General features: G+C 69.5%; 5 protein-coding genes across 9 annotated transcripts; 1 reads left to right on the top strand and 4 right to left on the bottom strand.

Annotated features, from left to right (window-relative positions):
* Positions 1–75: 75 nt before the first annotated feature.
* LOC135290829 (F-box/WD repeat-containing protein 7-like) lies at positions 76–6,838 on the bottom strand. Of its 4 annotated transcripts, none has more exons than XM_064404825.1 (13): positions 6,626–6,838; positions 5,492–5,671; positions 4,868–5,182; positions 4,401–4,483; positions 3,944–4,082; positions 3,507–3,641; positions 3,297–3,420; positions 3,080–3,216; positions 2,353–2,466; positions 1,940–2,121; positions 1,603–1,828; positions 704–914; positions 76–510 (listed from the first exon to the last, which is right to left on the bottom strand). In XM_064404825.1, exons 1-13 carry the CDS (start codon positions 6,746–6,748, stop codon positions 242–244), a joined length of 2,238 nt encoding a protein of 745 aa, XP_064260895.1. In that variant the 5' UTR covers positions 6,749–6,838; the 3' UTR covers positions 76–241. The 4 variants fall into 4 exon arrangements, with proteins under 4 accessions (XP_064260895.1, XP_064260921.1, XP_064260913.1 ...); XM_064404851.1 differs by having other exon boundaries at positions 4,846–5,182; positions 6,626–6,797; XM_064404843.1 differs by having other exon boundaries at positions 6,646–6,775.
* Positions 6,835–9,217, bottom strand: RRP8 (ribosomal RNA processing 8). Its single transcript, XM_064404866.1, is given in 8 exon segments — positions 6,835–7,027; positions 7,579–7,675; positions 7,772–7,878; positions 8,053–8,182; positions 8,345–8,750; positions 8,826–8,934; positions 8,937–8,985; positions 9,056–9,217. Coding segments are annotated over 8 exon segments (1,059 nt in total). The 5' UTR covers positions 9,106–9,217; the 3' UTR covers positions 6,835–6,916.
* A 515-nt stretch (positions 9,218–9,732) lies between these two features.
* ILK (integrin linked kinase) lies at positions 9,733–15,756 on the top strand. 2 transcript variants are annotated; one of them, XM_064404790.1, is made up of 13 exons: positions 9,733–9,872; positions 11,375–11,468; positions 12,503–12,668; positions 12,947–13,042; positions 13,132–13,228; positions 13,321–13,404; positions 13,510–13,595; positions 13,830–13,939; positions 14,197–14,324; positions 14,425–14,546; positions 14,626–14,725; positions 14,802–14,932; positions 15,166–15,756. In XM_064404790.1, the coding sequence occupies exons 2-13, from the start codon at positions 11,380–11,382 to the stop codon at positions 15,313–15,315; spliced, it is 1,359 nt and encodes a 452-aa protein (XP_064260860.1). In that variant the 5' UTR covers positions 9,733–9,872; positions 11,375–11,379; the 3' UTR covers positions 15,316–15,756. The 2 variants fall into 2 exon arrangements, with proteins under 2 accessions (XP_064260860.1, XP_064260870.1); XM_064404800.1 differs by having other exon boundaries at positions 9,841–9,909.
* A 472-nt stretch (positions 15,757–16,228) lies between these two features.
* TAF10 (TATA-box binding protein associated factor 10) lies at positions 16,229–17,696 on the bottom strand. Its single transcript, XM_064404810.1, has 5 exons — positions 17,488–17,696; positions 17,222–17,373; positions 17,001–17,065; positions 16,784–16,898; positions 16,229–16,390 (listed from the first exon to the last, which is right to left on the bottom strand). The coding sequence occupies exons 1-5, from the start codon at positions 17,666–17,668 to the stop codon at positions 16,301–16,303; spliced, it is 603 nt and encodes a 200-aa protein (XP_064260880.1). The 5' UTR covers positions 17,669–17,696; the 3' UTR covers positions 16,229–16,300.
* A 301-nt stretch (positions 17,697–17,997) lies between these two features.
* Positions 17,998–23,908, bottom strand: TPP1 (tripeptidyl peptidase 1). The gene is made up of 13 exons (XM_064404778.1): positions 23,841–23,908; positions 23,343–23,432; positions 23,134–23,273; positions 22,912–23,062; positions 22,133–22,254; positions 21,620–21,804; positions 21,213–21,411; positions 19,818–20,006; positions 19,669–19,741; positions 19,361–19,481; positions 19,089–19,247; positions 18,883–19,020; positions 17,998–18,250 (listed from the first exon to the last, which is right to left on the bottom strand). Exons 1-13 carry the CDS (start codon positions 23,849–23,851, stop codon positions 18,110–18,112), a joined length of 1,719 nt encoding a protein of 572 aa, XP_064260848.1. The 5' UTR covers positions 23,852–23,908; the 3' UTR covers positions 17,998–18,109.
* Positions 23,909–24,550: the final 642 nt, after the last annotated feature.

The following is a 24,550-nucleotide window of genomic DNA, read 5'->3' as shown; positions in this document are numbered from 1 at the left end:
GTGTGTGCAGGGTCCTGGGAGGGCCTGGCCTCTCCTCTCCCCCTGCAGCCCTGGGCAGGTAAGCGGCAGCCCCAGTACAGAAATAGATCGATATATTCGTGTACAAAACATGCTCCTGCAGGCGCGGCCGGGCGCTCCCGCGCACATAAATAAGGCCCGGCCGGCCTCCCCCAGTCCTGCCCGCGGGGCCAGCGCCTGCGCCGGGGCCTCCCCTCCCGCGGGACCCCCGGGCTGGCCGGGGTCACTTGAGGTCCACGTCGAAGTCCAGCACCAGCAGCTTGGTCTCCTCGGTGCCGTTGCGGCTGCCCACGGCGCACACCAGCTTGGTGTTGGAGGCGCGGATGCGCCACACCACGCCCCCCGAGCCGCCGCTCTCCAGCGCCACCAGGTTCCGCACAAACTCCCCCGTCTTCAGGTCCCACAGCTTCACCGTGCCGTCGTCAGAGCTGGTCACCACGAACTTGGAGCTGAACTGCAGGCAGGTCACTGCACTCTGGTGCTTGCTGGGACCTGTGGGGAGGCCCCTGTGAGCCCCTGGGGCACCCACTGCTGTGTGGCATGGGTGCTGCCACACAGCTGGCACCTCAGGGACACCCAGCCCTGGCCCCTCAGGGACACACACCACTCTGCCCCGACACAGCCCCAAGGGCAAGGAGCTCCCTGCCTCCCTCCCAGCCCCCAAGGGTGAGGAATCCCCTCTCACCCTGCAGCGTCTGCAGGCACTGCCCCGTCTTGATGTCCCAGATCTTGACCGTGGAGTCGGCGTTGCCGGACACGAGGATGTTGTCGCGCAGCTCCATGCCGCTGGTGAGTGACTGGTGCCCCATCAGCGTGTGCAGGCAGTTCCCACTCTCCACATCCCACACGCGGATCGAGGTGTCCAGGGACCCGCTCACGATGTGTGTCCCATCAAACTGCCAGAGAGAAGGGGTCCAGCTCAGTATTGAGGACAGCAGTGTCCCTGGTTTGGGGTGCAGCCCACAGCTCTGGCAGCCCCTGGTTTGGGATACAGCATCCCCAGTTCCAGCAGCAGCACCACCAGAGACCCCAGTGCAGCAGATGAGAAAGACTCATGCACTTCCTGGCTTTTTGAGCTGTAGAAATGCTCCAGGAAGGGGGCATGGAGGAATGTTTAGTGTCTATATCCACAGCATGTGGAGTCAGGGGGGCAGAGACTTTCCCCGCAGGACACAAACATGGCCCATGTGTCCTTGCAGGGCAGATACATCCCCTTCAGGACACACACGTCCATGCAAAGCTCACAGGGCCTTGCATGACACAGGCACAGCCTATTTGTCCCTACAGCACATGTGGGACCTTTGGCAGGGCAGCGATAGGGCAAGCCAGCAGGAAGGCAGGTTGTGCCTGAGGGAGCAGGGAGGGCAGGTTGTACCTGCGAGGTTGTGCCTGAGGGAGCAGGGAGGGCACATTGTACTGCAAGGTTGTGCCTGAGGGAGCAGGGAGGGCAGGTTGTACCTGCGAGGTTGTGCCTGAGGGAGCAGGGAGGGCAGGTTGTACCTGCAAGGTTGTGCCTGAGGGAGCGGAGAGGGCAGGGGAGCTGGAGAGGGGAAGCAGCAGGAGGGGACGCGTGCGGGGCCGTACCTGCAGTGAGTAGACGCGGTTGGTGTGCCCCTGCAGTGTGTGGGTGCAGCTCTCGCTCTCGGGGTCCCACACCTTGACCGTGTAGTCGTAGGCACCGCTGACCACCTTGTTGCCGTCGTACTGGACGCAGCGCACGGCTGCCACGTGGCCCATCAGCACGTGCAGGCACTGCCCCGTCTCGATGTCCCAGAGCCGCAGCGTGGCATCCCGGGAGCCGCTCACCACCCTGCAGGGGAGGGGACGCCTGTGTGGGGCCCAGCTGCCAGGGCAGCCTGGGGCTAAGAAGGCTGAGCGCCGCGGGTATCCCCCTGCCAGGGCACCCCCAGCCCTGCCGTACCTGTTGCCGTGCAGGTGCATGCAGCGCACCGTGGAGGTGTGTCCGTACAGCGTGTGCATGCACTCGCCGCTGTCAGCATTCCACACCTTGAGCGTGCGGTCAGTGGAGCCACTGATGACAATGCTGTCCCTCATCTGGGAGGACCAAACCCCCCCAGTGTGGCCCACCAGCGTCTGCACACACTGTGGGGAACAGGACATGAGGGACAGGTGAGCCTCTCACACCTCCCCACCCCTGAAACAGCACAGAGGAGCAGCACACCTCCCCGTCCTTGCCATAAAGGGCACAAACTGACCCCAGGAGTCAGGGTGAAGCCCCACCTGTGCCCAGCACAGGGAGATGGTCCCTGCCCCAATCCCCGGTGGCACCAGTGACAATGCCACACTCAGTTCCCTGGTGACAGTGACGCTCACCTCCCCTGTGACAGCTGACCACACTTTGAGCGTGTTGTCGTCGGAGCCGCTCACTATGCGGTTCCCGCAGAACTGCAGGCAGGTGATCACGTGGTCATCGTGGCCCTTCAGTACCTGTGGGAGTACAGGAGTGTGTGGGGACAGTGCGGCCCCCCCCAGCCAGCAGGACCCCCCAACACAATGAGCAGTGGGAAGGAAAGGCAGACGGGTCTCCAAATCACCTGCAGCCCCTGATGCTTCTGCAGGGCAGCAGAGCTGGGGTGTGTCTGGCAGCTGCTGCAGGGGCAGGGGTTACAGGAGAACAGGGAGTGGGAGGCTCAGGAACCCAGCAGCAAGACAAAGGATGGTGGGGACTCTGTCCAGGGGCAGATCACCAGGGTTCTGGGACCCTGCACAGAACACAGTTGAGCCCTGTGATGCTGCACCTTCCCTGAGTGTTGGGGCTGGCTGCAGCCCTGCATGTGGCCTTGGAGAGGGACAAAGGAAGGGACCCCCTTTTCCAGGCCCAGGGAACCTCATTTCTGCTGCCCCCACTGCTCTGAGCAAGCTGGATCTGCTCCCCCTGGCAGATCCTGTATCAGCTTCCCCATGACCTGGGGTCTGTCCCCAGAGGGACCCCACCAGCCCCTCAGCTCTCCAGGGCCTACCCCTGGCAGGGGCACTCCCAGGCTCACCGTGGGGACCACGGCTCCCCAGAGCCTGTCCCCGCTGGGACACCCAGCCCTACCTTGGGGGGCCGCAGCTCCCCGCTGCGCCAGTTCATGTCGATGCGGTGCTGCCGCAGGAAGGCGAATTTCCAGGGGCTGTACATGAACCCGGGGCTGAGCAGGCGTCGCTTCCGCAGGTGTAGGGGCTCCTCGATCCCTGCAGGGGACAACGCAGCGGTGCCTCACCCCGGTCAGGCCTGGGGTGGCCCCCCAGCCCCCACCCGGGAGGACCCCCACCTTCCTCACGGCACTTCTCTCTCCAGAGCAGATTGTCCTCGGCCAGGACCCTCCAGTAGCGGCAAGTCTGGGCGGCACGGAGCAGGTCCCGTGGCTCCAGGAAAGACAAGACGTACAGGGCCAGCTGCGGGGGGACAAAGGTCACAGAGGGGTCACCGGGGGCAGTCAGGTCAGGCCAGGCCGGGCCCCTGGTCCCCAGACTTCACTCACCTCCTTGGGCAGCAGGGAGATGAAGTCCCGCTGGAACTGGGGCTCGATGACCTGCATCATGTACTTGATCTGCGCCGGCTCGCAGCGGTCAATGAGCTCATCCAGGGCCAGCAGCTTCTCGGGGCCGCTCCAGCGCTGCAGGGGGACCCCCAGTGACCCCCGGCTCTGTGTCCCCAGCCAGCCCAGCCACAGCCCCGGCAGCCAGGCCTCTTGTCCCAGGCCAGAGCCTGAGGCAGGTGGGAGTTTGGTGGGTCACAGGTGCTGTGTGACAGGTGACAACACACCTGGCCAGAGCTGAAACCTCCTCTGTGTTTCCTCACACAAACAAAACTACCCAAAATCCACTGTGGGCCCAAGCCCTGCCCAGAGTGGGGACCCCTCAGGGTCAGCTCCCTCCCCTCATCCCAGGCTGCCTGGAGCCACCAGGTGAGCCATACCTGGAAGGTGCGGAGCCAGTCCTGCAGCTCGGGTGGGGGGGCCACCGAGGGGATGTGCCGGCGCCGGGCCTGCCCCACCTTGGCATTGCGCAGGTCCCCAAAGGTGGTCGTGGGGCTGGGTGTACAGGGACCCAGTGTCCTGGGACAAACACCAGGCACAGGTGAGGCCACGGCACAGCTGGCATACACCACCACTGCTCTGAGCCACAGTGCTCCAGAGCTCTTGGAACTGGCTCCTGCCAGTGGGAGCTCCACCCCACTGACCCCTTCTCTTTGCTCCCACCCTGCCGACCCCTTGCCCAGCCATGCAGCCCAGCCTGCTCAGCAGACAGGCAACTGGTCAGGGCTGGATCTCACCTGGGCCAGCCCCTGCTCAACCCAAGTGGCTCCACCATCCTCCTGGGGAGGGCAGCAGGAGCTGTGTTGCCCCAGCACACAGAGCCCCCCTGACCCTCACCTGCCATAGTCAGAGCCCTTGCACAGTTTCTTCCCGGGGGACAAGGCCCGGCCATCTGGCCCATTCTCTGACTTCCGCTTCATCTGCGGGACACAGCAGGTTGGAGTGGCTGGAGAAACCCGGGCAGACCCCTGCAGACCCCTGCCCACAGCTGAGCCTTGTGGACCCCCACAGGCCACCCACCCAGAACCGACCCCTGCAGGCCCCCTGCCCAAGGGGACAGACCCCCACCTGCTCTTGCTTTCTCCCTCTGGGGTCCATACAGCAGCAAAGGATCCCCACACAGGGCAGGGGGGGCTACAGGAGAGCCAGCCGGGGCTGGGCACAGAGGCAGCACCTCCTTCCCCCACCCCATGACCAAGGACCCCCGTGGAGGGCAGGGGTCTGCACGGGGGCTGGGGCAGCCCCAGCAGCCAGGCAGCACGGGACCCCAGCCCGCGTTTACCCTCCCACAGGTGCCCGGGCACCTTGGGGCGCAGGTGCCGCAGCAGCCCCCCGTCCCCCGTGCGCTGCAGGTAGTCGATCCACCGCTCTCCCAGCGTGTAGTACAGGTACACGTTGCTGCTGTCTTCCCCCTCCTCGCTGCAGCAGCTCCCTTCCTCCTCCTCCTCTTCTTCCTCCTCCTCCTCCTCCCTGGTGGACCTGGGGGGCTCCTGTGGCCCCCGCCCCCCAGAACCATCAGGGTCTGCTCCAGACCTGGGGGTACCCTTCCAGGGGCGCTCCGGCTCCCAGGGCCCTGGCGCCTCCTCCTCCTCCTCTTCTTCCTCCTCTTCAGCCACCACCTGAGCAGGGAAAAGGCAGGGAGCAGGGCTGACTCTGCAGCAGCCTTGGAGAGACCTCCACTCTCCTGCTGGAGACCCGGAGCAGGGCAGGGCAGGGAGTGCTGCTGGATGGCTGCCAGTGAGAGCCACGGCCCTGCAGCACAGGGGCTCCACTCAACAGCACTGGGCTGCAGGACAACCACAGCCACGAGCTCCAGAATCCTCCAGATGCAGTTCTGTCTGCTCGCCACGAGCTTCCCCTGAGCCCCCCCAGAGCCAGACCTCCTCCCTCATCCTTGCACCTGGCAGCAGGGACCCTTCTGCACCCACCTGTGCCGCAGGTGCCCTGTGGTCCTCACTGTCCCCCAGGGGCGTGGGGCTGGCCCGGGGGGGCCCCTCGGGGCCGGGGCACCGCCGGCACGTCATGCGCTGGCTGTTGAGCTCCAGGATGCGTGTGGTAATGCCCTTGACGTGCAGCAGGTCATCCAAGCAAGTGAAGCCCTTCAGCTCCTGCGCGGAGGGAAGTCAGCCCTGCCCAGAACAGAATCCCTCCTGCTCCCAGAACCCCTGCCCAAGCGGCCCCGCAGGGAGGAGTCACAGCGCTGTCAGAGGGGAGCAGCAACCACGGCTGCCAGCCGGGGTAGGAGCACTGTGCCCCCAGAACAGGATGGGGATGGGGAGCGAGGCTGCAGCTCCAGGCAGGGGAACAGCTGCAGATGGACACGTGTGAAGCACCCACGGCCCCGGCCCGGCCCCGACCGGGGCTCCGCTGCCCCCGCCACCCTGCACGGCTCCCGGAGCGCCGGCCATGGGAGGAACCCGGCGGGGCCGGGCTGTCCCGGGGCAGGGCTCGACACACAACGGGCAGCCCACGGGCCGGGGAGGGCTCGTTTGACGGTGCTGCTGCCCACGAAGGGCTGCAGCAGCGGCACCGCCCGGGACAGGCCCCGCTCCAGACCGCCCTCCCTTTGTGTCACCGGTTTCTGCGCTCCCGCCTCCCGGTGCTCCCCAGCGTACGTGTCCGCAGCATTCGGACATCCACGCCTCTACCTCCTTTCCGAGCCCCAGACACGCCAGGCGCTCCCGGCCCCGCCTCGCCCATCCCGGTAGCATCGGGGCACGGCTGCCGCGCCCGCCGGGCTGGGCCCGCGGGGCCGCTCCCTCTGCCCCGGCCCGGGCACCCTGGCCGCAGGGTCTCGGCCCACCATGGCCCGTGACGGCGCTCGGAGGCAGTCGGGGCGCGGGCCAGCCCCGCTCCCCGGTTCCCCGCGGGGGCCCGGCAGCACCGGGGGCGGCTGCGCCCGCCCGGCCCCCCACCCGCCCCAGCTGCCAGCACGGAAACAGCGCTGTCGCCCCCGCACTCGCCCCGCGGCCCCCACCGCGGGACCGACACCGCCCCGGCCGCCCCCGCCTCGGGGTCCCGGGCCCGGGGCGCCGTCCCCGCCGCTCCCCCCCCCCCCGCACCTCTCTCTTGCGGACGATACCGCGGGCACGGCGGCGGCCGATGCCGCTGAGGGCACCCTCCAGCTCGGCCACGCCGGCGCGGTTGATGTCGAGCTTGGCCCCGGCGGGGCCCGGCCCCGACATCCCGGTACCGGTCCCGGGCGCTGCCGCCGCGCAGGCCCCACAGCACCGCGCAGGCGCGGCCCCGCCCCCACACGCGCAGGCGTAGCTGTGAGGAAGCAGCGGCTTTATTGGTGCTCGCGCGCGGGGGCGGAGCCAGCCGCCGTGGCCCCGCCCCCCGCCCCGCCCCGGTCACCGGCGCTTGTACAGACACGGCCGCAGGCGCAGCCCGGCAGCGGGGCCCGGCCGGGCCGCGCCCGTCTTGGCGAACTCCAACACGTAGAAATAGGAGCTGGAGAGGTCCTGGGGGCGGGGGGACACCCGAGTCTGTTAGCGACACCCCGGAGCCCCCGGCCCCTTCAGCACCACTCAATGGCCCCTCCGCAAACCCCGGGTGCCCCTGCCGCCTTCCAGACCCCCAGCATGCCCAGACCCTGGCTCCAAAGCCCTTGTGGTGACTGAGAGCCCCAGCGTGCTGCTCTAAATGCCCAACACACCCCTCATCAACCCCACAGCACAACTCCTCCAGGCCCCGGGACCCCCAAGCCCCTCCCGGGCTGCACACCCACCGCCAGCCCCCGCGCTGCAATCCCAGTGCGCTCCCGGCCCCCTCATCCCCTCCCCAGCCCCATCCCACCTGCGTCCCATCCTGCCACAGCGTGTCCCCAGGGCCTCCCCCCAGGACCCCACCCCTGTGTACGTGTGCCCCCACTCCCCACCTGCAGCCCCCATGCACCAATCCCGCCCACCTCCATCTTTCACCAACCCCAGGTCTGCTCCAGTACCCCCCTCCCCAGACCCCTCCCTGGGCTCCCCTGCTCCTGGTGCACCCGTGCCCAGCCCTAGGCACACACCTTGGAGACGGTCTTGAAGCCCAGCTGCGCCATGGCCTTCAGGAAGGCACGGATGTCCTCGAAGCGGCTGGCCACCTCGGCCACCAGCAGGGTCCCCCTGCGGTCACAGGAGCTCTGAGCAGGGTGCCCGGCACCCCCAGGACGCTGCTCAGCACCCCTGCCCCAACCGCACTGCCCCGCGAGCTCTGCCTACCCGAGCTTGAGCACCCGGTTGGCCTCTCCCAGGATCTCCTGCAGGTTGGTGCCCATCAGCGCCAGGCAGAACACGGCCACGTCCACCGACTCAGCCGCCAGCGGCACCTGCCCAGCCCGGGACAGCCCCGGAGGAGGAGGATGGCGATGTTGAGGGGGCTGGGACACGCCCCCGGAGCCCCCAGGCTTGTGCCCCAGGCACACCCCCAGGTTTCCAGCAGGCACGGCTGCGCTTCCCCCGCACGGGACCCCCGGGTCACGGTCCCCGCGCGCTGCCCGTACCTTGGCCATGTCGCAGACGGTGACCCGCGGGCTCAGCGGCACCAGGTCGAAGCAGTGCACCTGGTTCTTGACGCTGGCGGCCAGCGTGCAGTCCCCGCAGCCGAAATCCGCCACCACGAGTGACGCGGGGCTGGGGCAGGACGGCGGGCTCAGAGCGGCGCCTCGGCCCCGCTGCGCTCCCGCCATCGCTCCCGGCCCCCCGCTCACCCTCGGGCCAGCCCCGGCTCTCCGTTCAGCCCCCCGCTCACGGCCCCGCTCCGTGCTCCCCGCTCCGTGCTCGGCTCCCGCTCACCGGCGGCGCAGGTAGCGCACGATGCGCTGCACCGGGCGCTCGGGCCAGCGCCGCACCTGCCGCTCGAAGCCCCGGTGGTAGAGGTGGAAGGCGGCGGGGTCGGCGCGGAAGAGGCGCGCGGCGTCGCGGCTGGTGCCGGTGTAGAGCTGCTGGTTCAGGTAGCGGAACCGGGCGCCGAGCAGCCGCTCCTCCATCCGCGCGCGCAGCGCGGCCGAGCGGCCCGAGCGGGGCTCCGGGGCAGCCTCCGCGGGGCTCGGCGGCTCCGGGGGGCCCGGCCCGGAGCCCCGCTCCCCGTCCGACCCCGCCGCCGGCTCCTGCTGCCGCTGCCGCTTCTGCCGGTTCCGCCGCTGCCGCCGGCTCAGTCCCGCCGGCTTCCCGGACTGCTCCGCCGGCTCCGCCGGGCCGCCTGCGGGCATCAGAGGGGGCTCAGGGCGCGGAGGCGGCTCCTCCTGCCCCCCGGGCCCCGGAGCCGTCCCGGTACCTGTGTCCGGCCGCTGCCCAGCCTCCCGGGGCTCGTCGGGACCGGCCGGGAGCTCCCCGGCCGCGGCCCGCGCCCCGCCGGCCTTCTTCCGCTTCCGGGGCCGCTTCCGCGCCGCCTCGCCGTCCCGAGCGGTCCCGGGCAGCCGCCTCTTCCGGGGCTGCTGCGGAGAGCGGGCCGGTAACTGCCCCGCGCCCGGACGGCCCGGCCCGCCGCCCGCATCGCCCGCTTACCGCTCGGCCCGGGCCCTCCGGGGCGCCGCGGGGCAGCGGCTCCGCTGCATCGCTCCAGCCCTGCTCCGCGAACATGGAGCGGGCACCCTCGGCCGGCACCGGCACCCACGTGCTCCCGCCCCGGAGCGCCGCGGGAACAGCCCCGCCTCGCGGCCCGGGGGACCGCGCCCCCGGGCAATTCGGCACGCCCCGTTACCCCCGCGTCCAGCCCGCCCGACCGCGCTCCGCGGCCCCGCCCGGTGCCGTGGGGCGGTGCCGTGGGCGGAGCCCTGCCCGGTGCCCGCCCCCTGTCCCGCCCGGTGCCCCGCCCGGTGCCGTGGGGCGGTGCCGTGGGCGGAGCCCTGCCCGGTGCCCGCCCCCTGTCCCGCCCGGTGCCCCGCCCGGTGCCGTGGGCGGAGCCGTGCCCGGTGCCCGCCCCCTGTCCCGCCCGGTGCCGTGGGCGGAGCCCTGCCCGGAGCCCCGCCCCCTGTCCCGCCCGGTGCCGTGGGCGGAGCCGTGCCCGGTGCCCGCCCCCTGTTCCGCCCGGTGCCGTGGGCGGAGCCCTGCCCGTGCCCCGCCCCCTGTTCCGCCCGGTGCCGTGGGCGGAGCCCTGCCCGTGCCCCGCCCCCTGTTCCGCCCGGTGCCGTGGGCGGAGCCCTGCCCGGTGCCGTGGGCGGAGCCGTGCCCGGTGCCCCGCCCCCTGTCCCGCCCGGTGCCGTGTGGCGGCGCCGCGGCCGCGCGGGTTCCGGCCGGCAGGGGGCGCCTGTCGGGCGGAGCCCCGCGCCGTCCCGCGCCCGCCGCAGCCGCCGCCCTGCGGAGCCGCCGGGACACGCACCCGGTAACGGCGGGACGGCACCGCCACCGAGCGGGGACAGGTTGGGGAGGCCGCGGGTGCGCCTGCGGGCGACCCGAAGCGGGGGCAGGGCCGGACGGAGCCCGGACGGAGCCGGAGCCAGGGCCGGGGCCGGGCCGGGAGTTGCAGGGGAGGGGTGGGGGGTGCGGAGAAGGGATCGGGGTACAGGGGAGGGATCAGAGTACAGGGAAGTTCTGGGGGTACAGGTAAGGGATCGGGGGTACAGGGCAGTGTTGGGGGTGCAGGGGAGGGCTGGGGGTACAGGGGAGCGTTGGGGGTGCAGGGAAGAGATCAGGGCACAGGGGAGGGCTGGGGGCTAAAGGGGAGGGACTGATGGGGCCGCAGGGCAGAGCGGGGCCCTCGCAGCTGGTTCGGGGTGACACGGGGGGACTGTGTCCCACATCCCGTCCCCTGCCCCGGGTGCTGAGCAGGCCGAGGGGGGCACTTGGCCATCCGGGCAGGGCTGGGGCCGATCGGCCCCGGGGGCTGGGTAGGGGCCGGTGGGTGACAGGAGGGCACAGTCCCGGGCCGGGCAGGGGACAGGGTGGGGCCAGGATGGGGTGTCATCACTGCGGTGTGGGGTCCCACAGGGCCGGGAATAGTGTGGCGTGTCCTGGGAACCCCTTTTGATGAGGTGCCCCCAAATGGGTGGGGGTAATCTCATCTGGGAGTGCGGGTGTTCTGGTGCCGGGACAGGGCCAGTGCTGCTGTGGGTGTGCTGGGGCCTTTCTGGGCTCTACGAGACCCTGGCAAAAATCGAGTTCCGCGTCCCACCCCTCTGGAGCTGCCTGGGGCAAGGGGTGGTGGGGGTCCCGCTGTGTCTGGGTGGGCATCAGGCCCAGGGGGATCCTCCAGCAGCAGGTTTGAGCCCCAGTGGGTGGTGTCGGACATGTCACATTCAGTGTGACTGTCCGCACACTGCGAGACTCACTGCATCTCCCTGCTCAACATCATAGACCGGGCAGCGGGTCCCACGCTCGCAGCCGGGGGCTCGGGGGGACATGGGGAGCGGGAGGGAGCTCAGTGCCTGGCTCTGAGCTGGGGTGTCCACGGATCCTCCATGTCCATGGGGTCCTCCATGCACCAGGCTTTGGGGTCCCGCTTTCTGAGCATGGCCCGTGCCAGGCCCAGCCAGGTGGGTCAGGAGGGTCACGGGGCTGCAGGATCCCATGCCAGGGATGCTGAGCTCCCCAGCCTCACTCCCCCCGAGCTGTGGGCACCGGGGCCGGCTGTGCCTGGTGATAAGCCCGGGGGTGCCAGCCTGGCTTCCTGTGGGTGGCCACGGCCCCGCTGGAGTCACCCAGGATCTTCCCCTTGGGCTGCGGCTCCAGCCCGGACCTCAGCCTGCCTGCGGCTTCCTGGGGAGCTGCAGGGCGGGGCGGGAGGGGTCAGGGATGGGGCGGGAGGCTCCTGTACTGCTGTTCCAGGGCCCTCTCCGCCGAGGGGGGCCGGGGTCCCCATGTCCTTACCCACGTCCCCCCCCGCAGCCGCCATGGACGACATCTTCACGCAGTGCCGGGAGGGCAACGCGGTGGCCGTGCGGCTGTGGCTGGACAACACCGAGAACGACCTCAACCAGGGGTGAGCGGGGCCCTGCGGGGCTGGGGGCTGCGCTGGGCACTGGTTTCCGCCCAGGGAACCCTTCCCTCTCCGTGGAAAGGCAGGGGGCAGATGGCAGGACGCGGCTCCTCCCCGCTGGAGGAAGTTACCGCATCGCTGAGGCACGAGGCCAAACATCCTCTGGCCACTTCCTCACGGCCACAGCCGGGGATCAGCTGGGCTGGGGCTGCCTCCCCTGTCCCCGTGGTGGCGGCTGTGCCCACCAGCCTTATCCTCGTGTCCCCATCCCCTCTCTGGGGAGCACCATGGCAGATGTGGGACACGGCTGGGGCCGCTGGGCTGGGAGCTGTGGGGGCCACGCTGCGTGCCCAGGGGTCTGCTCCCCACAGCCCGTTCGAGGGGTCCTGCAGGACCGTGGGGTCCAGTGTGTGCTTGCAGCCATTCAGGAGCCACGTTTGGGCCAGGCATGGGGCTCGGAGCATCTGCCTGCAGTGTGTGCAGCTGGCGCAGCGTGACCCCGTGCCATGACCCCAGCCAGGCCATGGCCCTGGCATTCCGGAGGTGCTCCAGACAAATGGTCATGCCTCCCTGCCCCTCCTGGGGGTCCCAGGCACATGGAGCTCTCCCAGACCCTCAGAAGGTGCCCAAGGAACTGTTCTGTGCTGGGTAGCCCTTGCCTGCAGGGCCATGGTGGGAACAAGTGGAGTCTGCTGTGCCAGGGGGCTGGAGCGGGGCTGGGACTGGGGGGAGCCTGGGCTGGAGGGGAGCTGGGGCTGCAGCAGCCCCTCCGCCAGTTCCTCATCTCCATTTAAGGCCTGGCTGCCACCTCCTCCCTTACTTGGTCATGGAGTGGGGGGATGGGGACAGGATCCAGCTGTGATTCAGCCTTGGAGGAGACAGGATTTGGCCTGGGCTGGTGGGGCCCTGGTGGGGGTGGGAGTGGGATGGATGTTCAACCCGGTCCCTTCGCCCCTGCCGCCGGTGTTTTGAGAATGATGCCAGTGATGCCCGGGCCGGGGGGCTACAGCTGAGCAGAGCCCCGTGCCACCCTGCAGGGACGACCATGGGTTCAGCCCCCTGCACTGGGCCTGCCGCGAGGGCCGCTCCAACGTGGTGGACATGCTCATCATGCGCGGGGCCCGCATCAACGTCATGAACCGCGGCGACGACACCCCGCTGCACCTGGCCGCCAGCCACGGCCACCGCGACATCGTGCAGAAGGTGCCTGTCCCCAGTGCAGCCCTCCACACTGCCCTGTCACCGGTCAGGAGCACCTGGCATGCCCCCAGCACCCCTGAGCTCCCCACTCCTCACAACTCCCTCCAAATCCCTCTGAGCCCCACATCGGTTCAGCTCCCTCCCTGCAGCTCCCAATGTGCTGCCCCTGCATCCCTCAGGGCGAGGCACAAGGAGGATGAGGGCTGTCCTGGGCTCATGGGGATCTTGCCTGGGCTTGCGGGGACAGTCCCAGGCTCACAGGGACTGTCCCGTGTCCCCAGCTGATGCAGTTCAAAGCAGACATCAATGCAGTGAATGAGCACGGGAACACACCGCTGCACTATGCCTGCTTCTGGGGACATGAGCAGGTGGCTGAGGTGAGTGGGAACGAGGGCAGGAGGGAGGGCGGGTGGAGGGGGACTGAGGGGAGATCACAAACCACAGTCCTTGCTCCCTGCTCCCACAGGACCTGGTGGGCAGCGGGGCCCTGGTCAGCATCGCTAACAAATATGGTGAGACCCCCACAGACAAGGCCAAGACACCACTGCGAGAGGTCCTGAAAGGTACCAAGGTCCCTCAGGACCCCACAACTGACACAGCCTCCAGCCAGCCACTGCAGGCTCTGTGTGCCACCCTCCTCCTCCTCCCTCTGCAGAGCGTGCTGAGAAGCTGGGCCAGAGCCTCACCAAGATCCCCTACAAGGACACCTTCTGGAAGGGCACAACCCGCACCCGGCCCAGTAAGGACTGCGGGTCCCTTGGGGGGTGCCATGGGTCCCCTGTGCCCTGCTGGCACTGCCTCCTGGAGCCAGCAGCCATAGGCATTCATCCCCCTTCCACTGTAGGGAATGGGACCCTGAACAAACTCGCTGGGATTGACTTCAAACAGCTGAGCCTGAGCCACAAACTGAACGAGAACCAGTCGGGAGAGGTGGGTCCCTCTCACCCCCGGGTGGGCGCTGTGCCTGTGCACACCGCCGTGTCCTGGCCCTGCTGGGCACAGCCATTCTGGAGTCCCATGGCCAGGTGCAGGGACGGAGCTCCTCCCCAGCTCAAGGGGCTCCCTTCTCATTGTGGACCCTTGGTCCCATGGGCTCCAGAGCCCCGCACAGGGGCCTGGGGGCGCTGGGGACTCTGCACCCCTTTCATGGTGTTCCTCCTGCAGCTGTGGAAGGGGCGCTGGCAGGGCAACGACATCGTAATCAAAATGCTGAAGATCCGGGACTGGACGACGCGAAAGAGCCGGGACTTCAACGAGGAGTACCCAAAGCTGCGGTGAGCGCCGCACGCGCCTGGAGCCACCCGGCACGTGCTGGGATCCCCACAGCATTTGACCAGGCCACTCCAGCACCTTCTCGGGGCCAGCAGCAGCTCTCAGAGTATGGGGCAGGCAGGAGCCTCCCAGCTCTGTGGGGCCAGGAACGCTCCAGGGTGGTGGCCAAGGGCTGGGAGGCCCTGGGGGATGGCAAAGGGCAGATGGGGGGGGTGCAGGCAACCCCTTCCTGTTCTTAGGGCTGTCACTTCTCTTGCAGGATCTTTTCCCACCCCAATGTGCTGCCGGTGCTGGGTGCCTGCCAGGCCCCTCCAGCTCCCCACCCCATTGTCATCAGCCATTGGATGCCCTACGGCTCCCTGTACAACGTCCTGCACGAGGGAACCAGTGAGTGCTGGGGGATGGTGTGTTTGGGGGCTGCAGGGGCCTCCTCAGCCACAGCCCTGGCTGGGCTAAGGGTGGGTTGACCCCGTCACCCCCTTCCCAGATTTTGTGGTGGACCAGATGCAGGCGGTGAAGTTCGCCTTCGATATCGCGCGGGGCATGGCCTTCCTGCACACGCTGGAGCCCCTCATCCCACGGCACCACCTCAACAGCCGCAGCATCATGGTGAGTGGGCACAGCCCCTCTGCCAGGGCCGGGGGCTCTCGGGGCAGGGGAGCTCCTGCTGACCGCCTGCTGTCCCCAGATCGATGAGGACATGACGGCACGGATCAGCATGGCCGACGTCAAGTTCTCCTTCCAGTGCCCGGGGCGGATGTACGCCCCGGCCTGGGTGGCCCCCGAAGGTGAGTGCCCTGTTCCCAGCCCTCCCAGACTGGCCCCCCCACCCCCAGTCCCACTCAGCCCCCAGCCATCCCCCAGCCCTGCAGAAGAAACCAGAGGAGATCAACCGGCGCTCGGCTGACATGTGGAGCTTCGCGGTGCTGCTGTGGGAGCTGGTGACACGTGAGGTGCCCTTCGCCGACCTGTCCAACATGGAGATTGGTATGAAGGTGAGGGGTGGAGGGGCAGAGGAACTGATCTGGGTCAGTTAGGGGAGAAGTTCTGGCCACTGACGATGGTGAGGCCCTGGCACGGGCTGCCCAGAGAACTTTGGCTGCTCCATCCCTGGAAGTGCTTAAGGCCAGCTTGGAGGGGGTGTGGAGCCACCTGGGCAGGTGGAAGCTGTCCCTGCCTCTGGGGGCAGGGTCCCAGTCCTGACTCTGGCTCCTCTGCCTGCTTGCAGGTAGCGCTGGAGGGGCTGCGTCCCACCATCCCCCCTGGCATCTCCCCCCACATCTGCAAACTGATGAAGATCTGCATGAACGAGGACCCAGCCAAGCGCCCCAAGTTCGACATGATCGTGCCCATCCTGGAGAAGATGCAGGAGAAGTAGAGAGGAGGCGCCTGCCCCCTCCCGTGCTGCCTCGCGCCCCCCGCCACCCCCAAGTGCCTTCAGCCCTCGAGCCAGGGGGAGCAGAGGACACCCCTCACCCTGAGCCAGCCACGGACACATGGTACAGATGGCACTGCCTGCGCCGGAGCTCGGCAGGCTCCGGCCCCCCGCCCAGGGCAGCCCTAGCCCAGTGCAGCCCCCTACCCCAGGCTATGGCGTGTGGCTTGGCCCTGCCGCTGGGGGACGGGGCTGTGGGGCCCCCTGTCCCCCTTGCTGGGCAAAGCCCAACCCAGGACTCGGCCCCCCAAGGCTGGGGGGGAAGGGGCAGGCCAGGAGAGGCCACCTGTGGTGCCCAGCACTGCCCCCGCTTCGCGCTTCACTGGCCACTTCCCTCTGGCCCCACGATGGCCACTGGCAACCAAATAAACTTTTGGTATGGAACCAGCTGCTGGGGTACAGGGCGGGGGAACGGGGGGTTGGTTGAGGGTGAGGGGCTGGGACTCACTGGGATGTCTAGGACTGAGGGTGGGGTTGGATTGATACAGAGCTGCCTTGCAGCCCACAGAGCCCTGGGCATGCATCACCACCCACAGCACCCCTCTGGTGCCCAGCACAGGCAGGGCAGAGGTACAGGGCCCCCTCAGGAGGTACCTGGTGCAGGAGGGGTGGGCTCAGGGTCCCATCCCTGGCTCCATTTGCAGTGCTGCCTGTGCAGCCCCCAGGGTATTCCCTGTGGGAGACAAGGGGCAGTCTAGGGAAGAAGGAGGAAGAGTGCTGGGTAGTTCCTGTCCCCTAACCCCACTCTGCTCCAGCAGTGTCGGGAGCACCGAGCCCCCTGTGACCGGCAGAGGGGGGTGAGCATGTGCAGGACCAGGGCCAGCACTTGCGGACGCAGGACAGGAGCAAGGCTGCCTTCCCACAAAACCCTGCGAGGTGTTTAATGGCACCACCACAACCCCTACAAACTGCCCAAGCTCCCCGTGCTCTACGTGAAGTAATGTGGCTTCTTCACGTTGATGCCGTACTCGGCCAGCGCCGGCGTCAGGTCCTCCATGGTCAGCGTGTACTTCTTGTCCTGGGGGACAGGGGCACGCGGTCACAGCAGGGACAGCGGGGGCTCTGGGACCCCCAGGGTGCACGGGCAGGTGTGTCCTGCTCCCAGAGGAGCTGCTGGGCAGCACTAGGGCATCCCCAGACACCCAGCACCAAATGCCATTGGCCTTGCAGAGCCCCTGAACCCCAGGTATGGCACTGGCAGGGTCCCCAGGACCCCTCACTCCAGCTGCTCCCCAAGCCCAGAGCTGCAGCCACCGCTGGGGTGGGGGGCACCCAAGTGTGTCCCCACCAGCCCCTCCCCACCATAAGCCCGGCAGGCTCTGGGATTTCTGCAGCCCGTGTTCCTGCACTCGCTGGCTGCAGGCTCAGCCCCATCCCCAGAGAGGGCTCCCGCTTCCCCCAGTGCCCTCACCTTGCTCTTGCTGCGGGAGCTGCCCGAGGCCGTGCCCTTCATTTTGCAGTGCTGCAGGGCGTCGTTGGCGATGTCTGAGATGAACTTCTGTGCCGCCAGCGAGATCAGGCGGATTCTGCGGCACAGGGACCGTGTCGGCGAGGCAGCAGGGGTCCGCGGGCCCCTCTGCCGGACCCCCGTGGGGCTCCTGCGACCCCCCCGCCTTGCGGCCACTCACATGCGCGGGTCCGAGGCCTCAAACCCTGCCCGGTTCAGGTAATACCCCGTGACGGCGTCCGGGATCTGGGAAGGGAAGAGTTGGAACAGCTCCACGGCGCCGCGGGAGCGATTCCACATCCTGCGTCCCGCCGCACGGAGCGGCCCCGCACCCCGGTACCGAGGGACCTGCCCCGCGCCCGTCCCGCCCCGTCCCGCAGCAGCCGCCCCGCGTGTCGGTACCGTGGGCGTGTAGTCCTCGAGCTGCATGAGGAAGTCCACGAGCGGCGTGGTGGACACCACGGGCTTCACGTCGCCGTTGGCGGCGGGCGGCACGTACACGCCGTTGGACATGGCCCCGTCCGGGGGGGCGGCCACGGCCGCGGACACCGGCACTGCGGGACAGCTCGGTCAGCGCCGCGAGCCCCGCGGCCGCCGCTGCCCGGCCGGAGCGGCCCGGGGCGCCCCGCGGGGCCCGGCCCGGCCCCGCCGCCCCCTCCGCGACTCACCGGGCCCCCGCCCGCCGCCCGCGCAGCCCTCGGTGGCCCGCGCCGCGCCGCCCCCCGCAGCTGGCGCCGCCCCGGGCCCGGCGGAGCCCACGGCGGCCGGGCTGGGCTTGCTGGCCTCGGCGGGGCCCGGCGGAGCCGCCGGGGCCGCGGGCGCGGGGTCGGGATCGGCGCTGCCGCTCATGGTCCCCGGCGCCAGCCTCCGCTCCGCGCCTGCGCGCGCCGCGCCGCTCTATTGGCCGCGCGGCTCCTCCGCCCCGCCCCTCTCGACGGCCCATTGGCCCTGCCGGGCCCCCGCCCCGCCCCACATTGGTCCCGCCCTCCAGCGCTCATCGCTCCGTACGCCCCCTGGCGGAGGCGCAAAACAAACAGAGACGGTGGGCGGGGCTTCGCGCGTTTATTGCCCCGCCCCCGCCGGCCCCGCCCCGCCCCCGCCCCGGCTCCGCGGCCTCGCTGCCCGCGCCCGGCGGCCGGTCACGGGCTCCGGTCACGGCGGCCGGTCACGGGCTCCGGTCACGGGCTCCGGTCACGGCGGCCCGTCACGGCGGCCGGTAACGGGCTCCGGTCACGGGCTCCGGTCACGGCGTGCGGGCCCGGCGGCCGCTCCCGCTGCCCGCTGTCCTCGTCAGCGCGGCCCGAGCGCCCGCAGCAGGCGCGGGAAGTTGGGGGTGCCCCAGCCAGTGACCGGGTCCCAGGCCGGGGTGGCGCAGAAGCCCTGGCCCTGCACGGTGCCGTCCAGGCAGGACAGGTGGCAGCCCTGGGTCACCTGCGGGGACCAGCCTCAGTACGGGGGCTCGGGGTCGCCCCCCGAGTCTCGGGACAGCGACCTCCGGAGCACAGGAGCCCCGCACAGCCCGGGACAGGACCCCGGGGCACAGGGACCATCCGGGACAGGGATGGTCCCGCAGTCCCCGGGAACAGGGACAGCCGTCCCTCCATCCCTGACACAGGAATCCCGGGGACACGGGGACCCCCACGGCACAGGCTGCCCCTGCCCAGGATCCCCTCAGGACACTGGCAATGTGGAACAGCATGCTCAGCTGGGCCCTGGGACTGCTGCAGTCACTGGATGCTGCTGCCCCGGCCACACAAGGGGACCTGCCCCACAAAGCTCACAGGAGCCCATGGGGACCCCCCAGGACACCCCTCCCGTAGGAAGGCTATAGGGACACTCTCCTGGCCCCCAGCAGGACACTGCTGGCCCTGTCTCAGGCACAGCTGTGGGAGCAGGAGCCCCAGGACAGCCCCCTCAGCCCCCAGCCCAGCCCTGGGAGCACACGTGGCCTTCCCAGCCCCACGGACAGCCTCACCCCAGGCCTCAGCCCAACACTTCAGGACACCCAAAGTCCCCTCAGCCCCTGTACAGCCCCTCCAGCGCCCGTTCCCTGCCCCACTCACATCGTAGAATGCATCCCCGTGCCCTTGCTTCTGCAGCTGGTAGAGCGCAGGGTTGAGGAAGCCCAGGGGTGCCAGTCCCCGCTGCAGGCGCCGGTCGTTGATCAGTGCCACCATGCCTGCCACCACCGGCGTGGACGCCTGCGTGGGCACAGCCGCTGAGCCCCGGGCCCCGCCGCGCCGCACGGCGCAGGGGCTGAGCTCCTTACCGAGGTCCCCGAGACCCAGGGCAGCGGGATGCGGTTTGTCACCACCCAGTAGTTGTCGGAGAGCGCAGCCAGGTCGGGGTAGGCGCGGCCGCTGCTGTTGTAGTAGGAGCTGGGCGGCAGCTTCGAGGCCGAGCGCAGGAAACGCCCGACAGCAGCGGCCTGGGGACGGCACGGCCCGTGGGCATCCCCAAACCCGGATCCCAAATCCCGCCCAAGCCCAACGCTGCAGCCCCGTGTGCAGCCCCCAGCCTGGCAGTGCAGGTGCCCCTCACCTGGTACTCAGGCATGGGGAAGACGTTGCTGAAGCCGCCGCCGCTGATGTAATCTGTCACCTCCTCTGTCACCAGGAAGGGGTTCTTGAAGGACGTGCCACCCACAGTGGTGACGTAGGGGCTGGGGAGACGGGGACGCTGCAGGTGGGCACACGGCTGCCTGGGCCTCAGCAGCCAGCGACAGCCCCCGCTGGCAGCACAGCCTGGCCCCACAAAGCCAGCCAACCCCCGGAGCCGCGCAGGTGAGGGCCCCCAGGCGACCCTGCAGGGCTCGGACCCCGCGGGCTCGCGCTGACCCTCGCGCCCACCTGGAGGCCGGGAAGCTGGGCCGGAACGTGTGGTTCCCGCTGTGCTCCCGCCGACAGCCAGCTCCATCGTCACCTGCCGACACAGCAACAGGTGACAGGTGACCACGGCACCCCCGGCACGCCCTCCCAGCCCCGCAGCCCCGGCCCACCTGAGGCAAACAGGATGGTGAGGCCGCGGGCCGCCGCCTTCATCAGCTCGGTGTTGACGCGCTCCATGTAGGCGGAGGACAGGCTGTCCTCGTCGTCCCCGTAGCTCACTGAGTGCACCCAGGGCACCGCTGACATGTTGCTGAGCAGCAGCAGCCAGGCCAAGAAGGGCTCCTGGCTCTCGTGCCGCCCTGCAAGGACATCGGGGAAGGGGCACGAGGGATAGTTCCTCCAGCATCAGGGATGGGGACAGCACAAGGAGCCCTGCCTCATCAGCACCAGCCCTGCCTCATCAGCACCAGCCCTGCCTCATCAGCACCAGCAGCCCCACGTGCTCCTTCCTGCAGGCCATGGAGTCACAGCACATCTGGCCTGGAGCTCCGTGAGCTCATCCTGGGGCTCCTCACATTGCACGGCCCCGAGGTTCAGCTCAGCCCATGGGGTTGGCAAGAGGGTCCTCATTAGCCCACGACAGGGGACTACACTCACACCCCTCTCCAAGACTCTGCCCCAGGGCTGCAGCCACATGGGCACCTGTGGACCCAGCAGGGCCTCAGCTCCTCCTTGGCAACAGGTCCCAGCAGAGTGGTGCAGGTGCCACCTCCACACATTTCACCTGCACCTGCCCAGGTCCCTCCCTGCCCTCCAGCCCTCCACTGGGAGGGGAGCAGAGCCCCAGCCACCCCCACTCACTCTGTCATCCCTGTCACTGCACTTGCACCCTTCCCACACTGTAACTGTGTGAGGGCGGAGGGAAGGGCAGCGCTCGTCTGCTGTCACTGTCACCATCGGGCAGGGCCACTGTCCCTGTGGCACTCACCTGCTCAGCCAGTTCCCAATCTGGGACGGGACACTGCCCCTAGCACTGTGCCCTGTTTGTGTTTGTGCAGGCTGTTTGGCAATTTGTTTTCCCAAATTTCCTCACTCTCCCTCATCTGCTCCATGGGGAGACTCGTGGGTGGGAGCTCAGCTGCAGCAGAGCTGAAAACCCCACAGGAGGAGCTGTGCCCTCCTTCATGGGAGCTGAGTGGGGCAGCTGCTCTGCAATGAAATCCCTGCCTCAGGAGACTCTGGACGCTGAGGGTTCACACAGTCCAAAGTCACTACACACAGCAGGAGTGATGTCCCCAGGAGCTGGGAATGCGGTGCCAGCTCTGACTTGGGGAGCACACAGGGGCCACCCTCAGAGCAGCTGGGAAAGCACCTGGGGCACTACTACGGCCAGTTGTCTGCACAGCCCTGCAAGCTCGCCCCTCACTCCTCTGAGCACTCTCCTCTCCCTTTCCTTCACACATCCCAAGTGTTCCCTTCCATGCTCCGGGCACTCCCCTCCTCCCTCTGGGAGCTCTCCTTCCCCCTCCAGGTGCCCCCCTGCCCCCAGGGCTCTTCCCCAGTACCTGCGTTGCTGAAGACCCAGGTGGAGACATTGGCACCTGTGCTCATGATGTACTCCACGTCCAGGCTGGCCTCCAGCCCGGCTTTGCCACGGCCCTGATGTCCCACCACCCGGTCCACCTGCGTGCGGTGGGCAAAGCCGCTGCCAAAGAGCTGCATGAACTCAGCCAGGTCAGCTTGGTGGAAGTACTGCTCCAGAAACTGTGGGACACAGAGGGACAGGCTGTCTCCTTTCCAAAAAACAAGGTAACATTTTGATCCCGATGCAGAAATTGCCCAGCACCGGTCTGTGCCACACCAGGCGCCCCCAGCAGCCACCAAGGGACACCCAGCTGCCCCAGGAGCCCCGGGCCAGCACCAATCCCTCGCACTGCCGCAGCACACGGGCCTCTGAGCGGGCCGTGGTTACCTGTGCACAGGCCTGGCTGTTGTTGGGCAGGAGCCCCACGTCCCCCCCCGTCATGTTGTATCTCTGGCGCAGGACGGCCGGGGTCACGCCCAGGTGGAACGACGCTCGTGCCAGCTGTGGGTCCTCCCTGGGCCTGGCTCTGCTGCCTGCCTTGCGCTCCGTGGGGAACCGGTGCATCCCACCCACTGCAGCAGAGCCCAGGGGACGGGAGAGGCTGTCAGGGCACAGAGCCCTGGCAAGGCAGGACAGAGCCCTTGGGCTCTCCATCACTGTCCCCACTTCCACATGGGCAGGCCAACAGTAGGGCTTGGATTGCCCAGCCCTGCAGCCCTGGGCTGGGGAAGAGCCTCTTCAGCCTTCTGGGCTGAGCCAAGCCTCAGCTTGGCACCCCCTGTGCTTTTCGTGGGACGGTCACTGGATCCCACGGAACAGGGATCTGCCGGAGGGAGGTCTGCCCCCCAGAAGCAGCTGCACCTGCATTCCGCAGCCTCACCTCCCCCAGGTGGGACGTACCGAAGTCCAGGTGCTCGGCGAGCTCTGCAGGGACAGTGTAGGGCAGCGGGGACCGCACCAGGCTGCGCTGGCCCTGCACGTACCGGTGGAACTCGGCCCCGGGGAGCAGGCGCTCGGCCGTGCTGCAACACAGGGACAGCCGCTGTGGACGGACAGGGCTGGGACACAGGGACAGCCAGCACAGGATGGGACAGGGCTGGGACACAGGGACAGCCAGCACAGGATGGGACAGGGCTGGGACACAGGGACAGCCACCAAGGACGGGACAGGGCTGGGACACAGGGACAGCCACCACAGGACGGGACAGGGCTGGGAGACAGGGACAGCCAGCACAGGATGGGACAGGGCTGGGACACAGGGACAGCCGCTGTGGATGGACAGGGCTGGGACACAGGGACAGCCACCAAGGACAGGACAGAGCTGGGACACAGGGACAGCCACCACAGGATGGGACAGGGCTGGGACACAGGGACAGCCACCAAGGACGGGACAGGGCTGGGACACAGGGACAGCCGCTGTGGATGGACAGAGCTGGGACACAGGGACAGCCAGCACAGGATGGGACAGGGCTGGGACACAGGGACAGCCGCTGTGGATGGACAGAGCTGGGACACAGGGACAGCCACCAAGGACAGGACAGGGCTGGGAGACAGGGACAGCCACTGCCGAGTGGGACAGAGCTGGGACACAGGGACAGCCACCACAGGATGGGACAGTAGTGAGACACAGGGACAGCCACCACAGGGCCAGCAGAGCCAGTTCCAGCCCCCAGAGCTCACCTTGCAGGCAGGTAACACTCCAGGAAGTCAAGGGTGGTGACACTCCGGCAGTCCTCTACACCGTGGTCTTGCAGCCACTTCAGAACTGTCATCAGTGTGGCCGGGGAAGGCTGGACCAAGTCCCTGAGCTGCTCCAGGGACAGGTACTGCCCTGGGAGGCGCAGAGGGTTAGATCCCCTCGCAGGCCCCGGGGCTCCAGGGCCGGGGGGCTGCGGCCGTTACCGTATCGCGGGGACCGGGGGTCCGAGACGGCCTGGACCAGGCGGGCGAGCTGGGCAGCGCCGCGCTGCCGCAGGGCGAAGGTCAGCTGCACCGGCTGCCCGGCATCCACACGGCCGGCGTGGGCCCAGCCGGGGGGCACGCTGCGGGGCGGGCGGTGAGCGGGGCCGGCACCGGCACCCGGCCCGGCCCGGCCCCCGCCCCGGACCTACCGGAACGGCTGATCCCGCTCCAGCAGCAGCCCCGCGGCGCAGCTCCAGGCGGCCGCACACAGCGCCAGCACGGCGGGGATCCCCCGACACCTGCAAAGGGCTCAGGGGAGCACAGGCAATGGCACCGCCGTGGGGAACCGGGACCGACCGGGACCGAGCCCGAACCCGTCTGACTACGCCCTAGCCCGGGTCTGGGGAGCCCCGCCGGAGCTCCCCGAGTCCCAGCACCGGGACCGGTCCGAGCCTGCTACCCCGCCACCGGGGAGCCCCGCCCGACCCCCGCTCCCGTCCCCAGCGCCACCCGGGAGCCCCACGGACACCCTGAGCCTCCGTCACCCGGAGCCCCTGCGGTCCCCACGGCCGCCGGGGCCGGAAGGCGCCCCCGCCCCGCTGCCGCCCCCGCCGAGGGGTGTCCCGGTGCCCCCGGGGGGGGTGTCCCGGTGCCCCCGGGGGGGTGCCCGCTCGGTGCCCGCTCGGTGCCCGCTCGGTGCCCGTTACCCCCGCGCCATGCCGCCGTGCCGCCCGGTCACGTGTGCTGCGGGCGCGTGACTCCCGCCACGTGGGGACACCAAAACAGCGGCCACGTGATCAGCGTCACGTGACGGGCGGAGCCGCGGCGCCGGCACCGGCGGGGACTGGGGCGGGACCGGACCGGACCGGACCGGTACCGGTACCGGCACCGGCGGGGACTGGGGCGGGACCGGACCGGTACCGGTACCGGCACCGGCGGGGACTGGGGCGGGACCGGACCGGACCGGACCGGTACCGGTACCGGCACCGGCGGGGACTGGGGCGGGACCGGACCGGTACCGGTACCGGCACCGGCGGGGACTGGGGCGGGACCGGACCGGTACCGGTACCGGCGGGGACTGGGGCGGGACCGCACCGGACCGGACCGGTACCGGCACCGGCACCGGCGGGAACTGGGGCGGGACCGGACCGGACCGGACCGGCACCGGCACCGGCGGGGACTGGGGCGGGACCGGACCGGACCGGACCGGCACCGGCGGGGACTGGGGCGGGACCGCACCGGACCGGAACGGTACCGGTACCGGCACCGGCGGGGACTGGGGACCGGACCGGCACCGGCACCGGCGGGGTCTGGGGACCGGACCGGACCGGCACCGGCACCGGTGGGGACTCGGGCCGGGACTGGAACCGGCGGGGACTCGGGGCGGGACTGGAACCGGCGGGGACTCGGGGCGGCG

Source organism: Passer domesticus, chromosome 2 (genome assembly GCF_036417665.1).
Source record: "Passer domesticus isolate bPasDom1 chromosome 2, bPasDom1.hap1, whole genome shotgun sequence".
Taxonomy (NCBI): domain Eukaryota; kingdom Metazoa; phylum Chordata; class Aves; order Passeriformes; family Passeridae; genus Passer; species Passer domesticus.
The sequence above is the reverse complement of the archived record's forward strand: the minus strand, read 5'-3'. Positions and strand labels throughout refer to the sequence as shown.

Coding starts and splice junctions, on each gene's coding strand:
- ILK (XM_064404790.1), top strand. CDS start 11,380: ATGGACGACATCTTCACGCAGTGCCGGGAGGGCAACGCGGTGGCCGTG. Junction 13,043..13,131: donor GACATGAGCAGGTGGCTGAG/GTGAGTGGGAAC, acceptor CTGCTCCCACAG/GACCTGGTGGGCAGCGGGGC. Junction 13,229..13,320: donor ACTGCGAGAGGTCCTGAAAG/GTACCAAGGTCC, acceptor CTCCCTCTGCAG/AGCGTGCTGAGAAGCTGGGC.
- TAF10 (XM_064404810.1), bottom strand. CDS start 17,668: ATGAGCGGCAGCGCCGATCCCGACCCCGCGCCCGCGGCCCCGGCGGCT. Junction 16,899..17,000: donor GAGGCCTCGGACCCGCGCAT/GTGAGTGGCCGC, acceptor CCTGTGCCGCAG/AATCCGCCTGATCTCGCTGG. Junction 16,391..16,783: donor GCTCCCGCAGCAAGAGCAAG/GTGAGGGCACTG, acceptor CCTGTCCCCCAG/GACAAGAAGTACACGCTGAC.
- LOC135290829 (XM_064404825.1), bottom strand. CDS start 6,748: ATGTCGGGGCCGGGCCCCGCCGGGGCCAAGCTCGACATCAACCGCGCC. Junction 4,484..4,867: donor TGCGGCACCTGCGCCCCAAG/GTGCCCGGGCAC, acceptor TGTGTCCCGCAG/ATGAAGCGGAAGTCAGAGAA. Junction 1,829..1,939: donor ATGCACCTGCACGGCAACAG/GTACGGCAGGGC, acceptor CCTCCCCTGCAG/GGTGGTGAGCGGCTCCCGGG.
- TPP1 (XM_064404778.1), bottom strand. Junction 22,255..22,911: donor GAGTGTTACCTGCCTGCAAG/GTGAGCTCTGGG, acceptor CCTGTGTTGCAG/CACGGCCGAGCGCCTGCTCC. Junction 18,251..18,882: donor ACGGGGATGCATTCTACGAT/GTGAGTGGGGCA, acceptor TGGTCCCCGCAG/GTGACCCAGGGCTGCCACCT.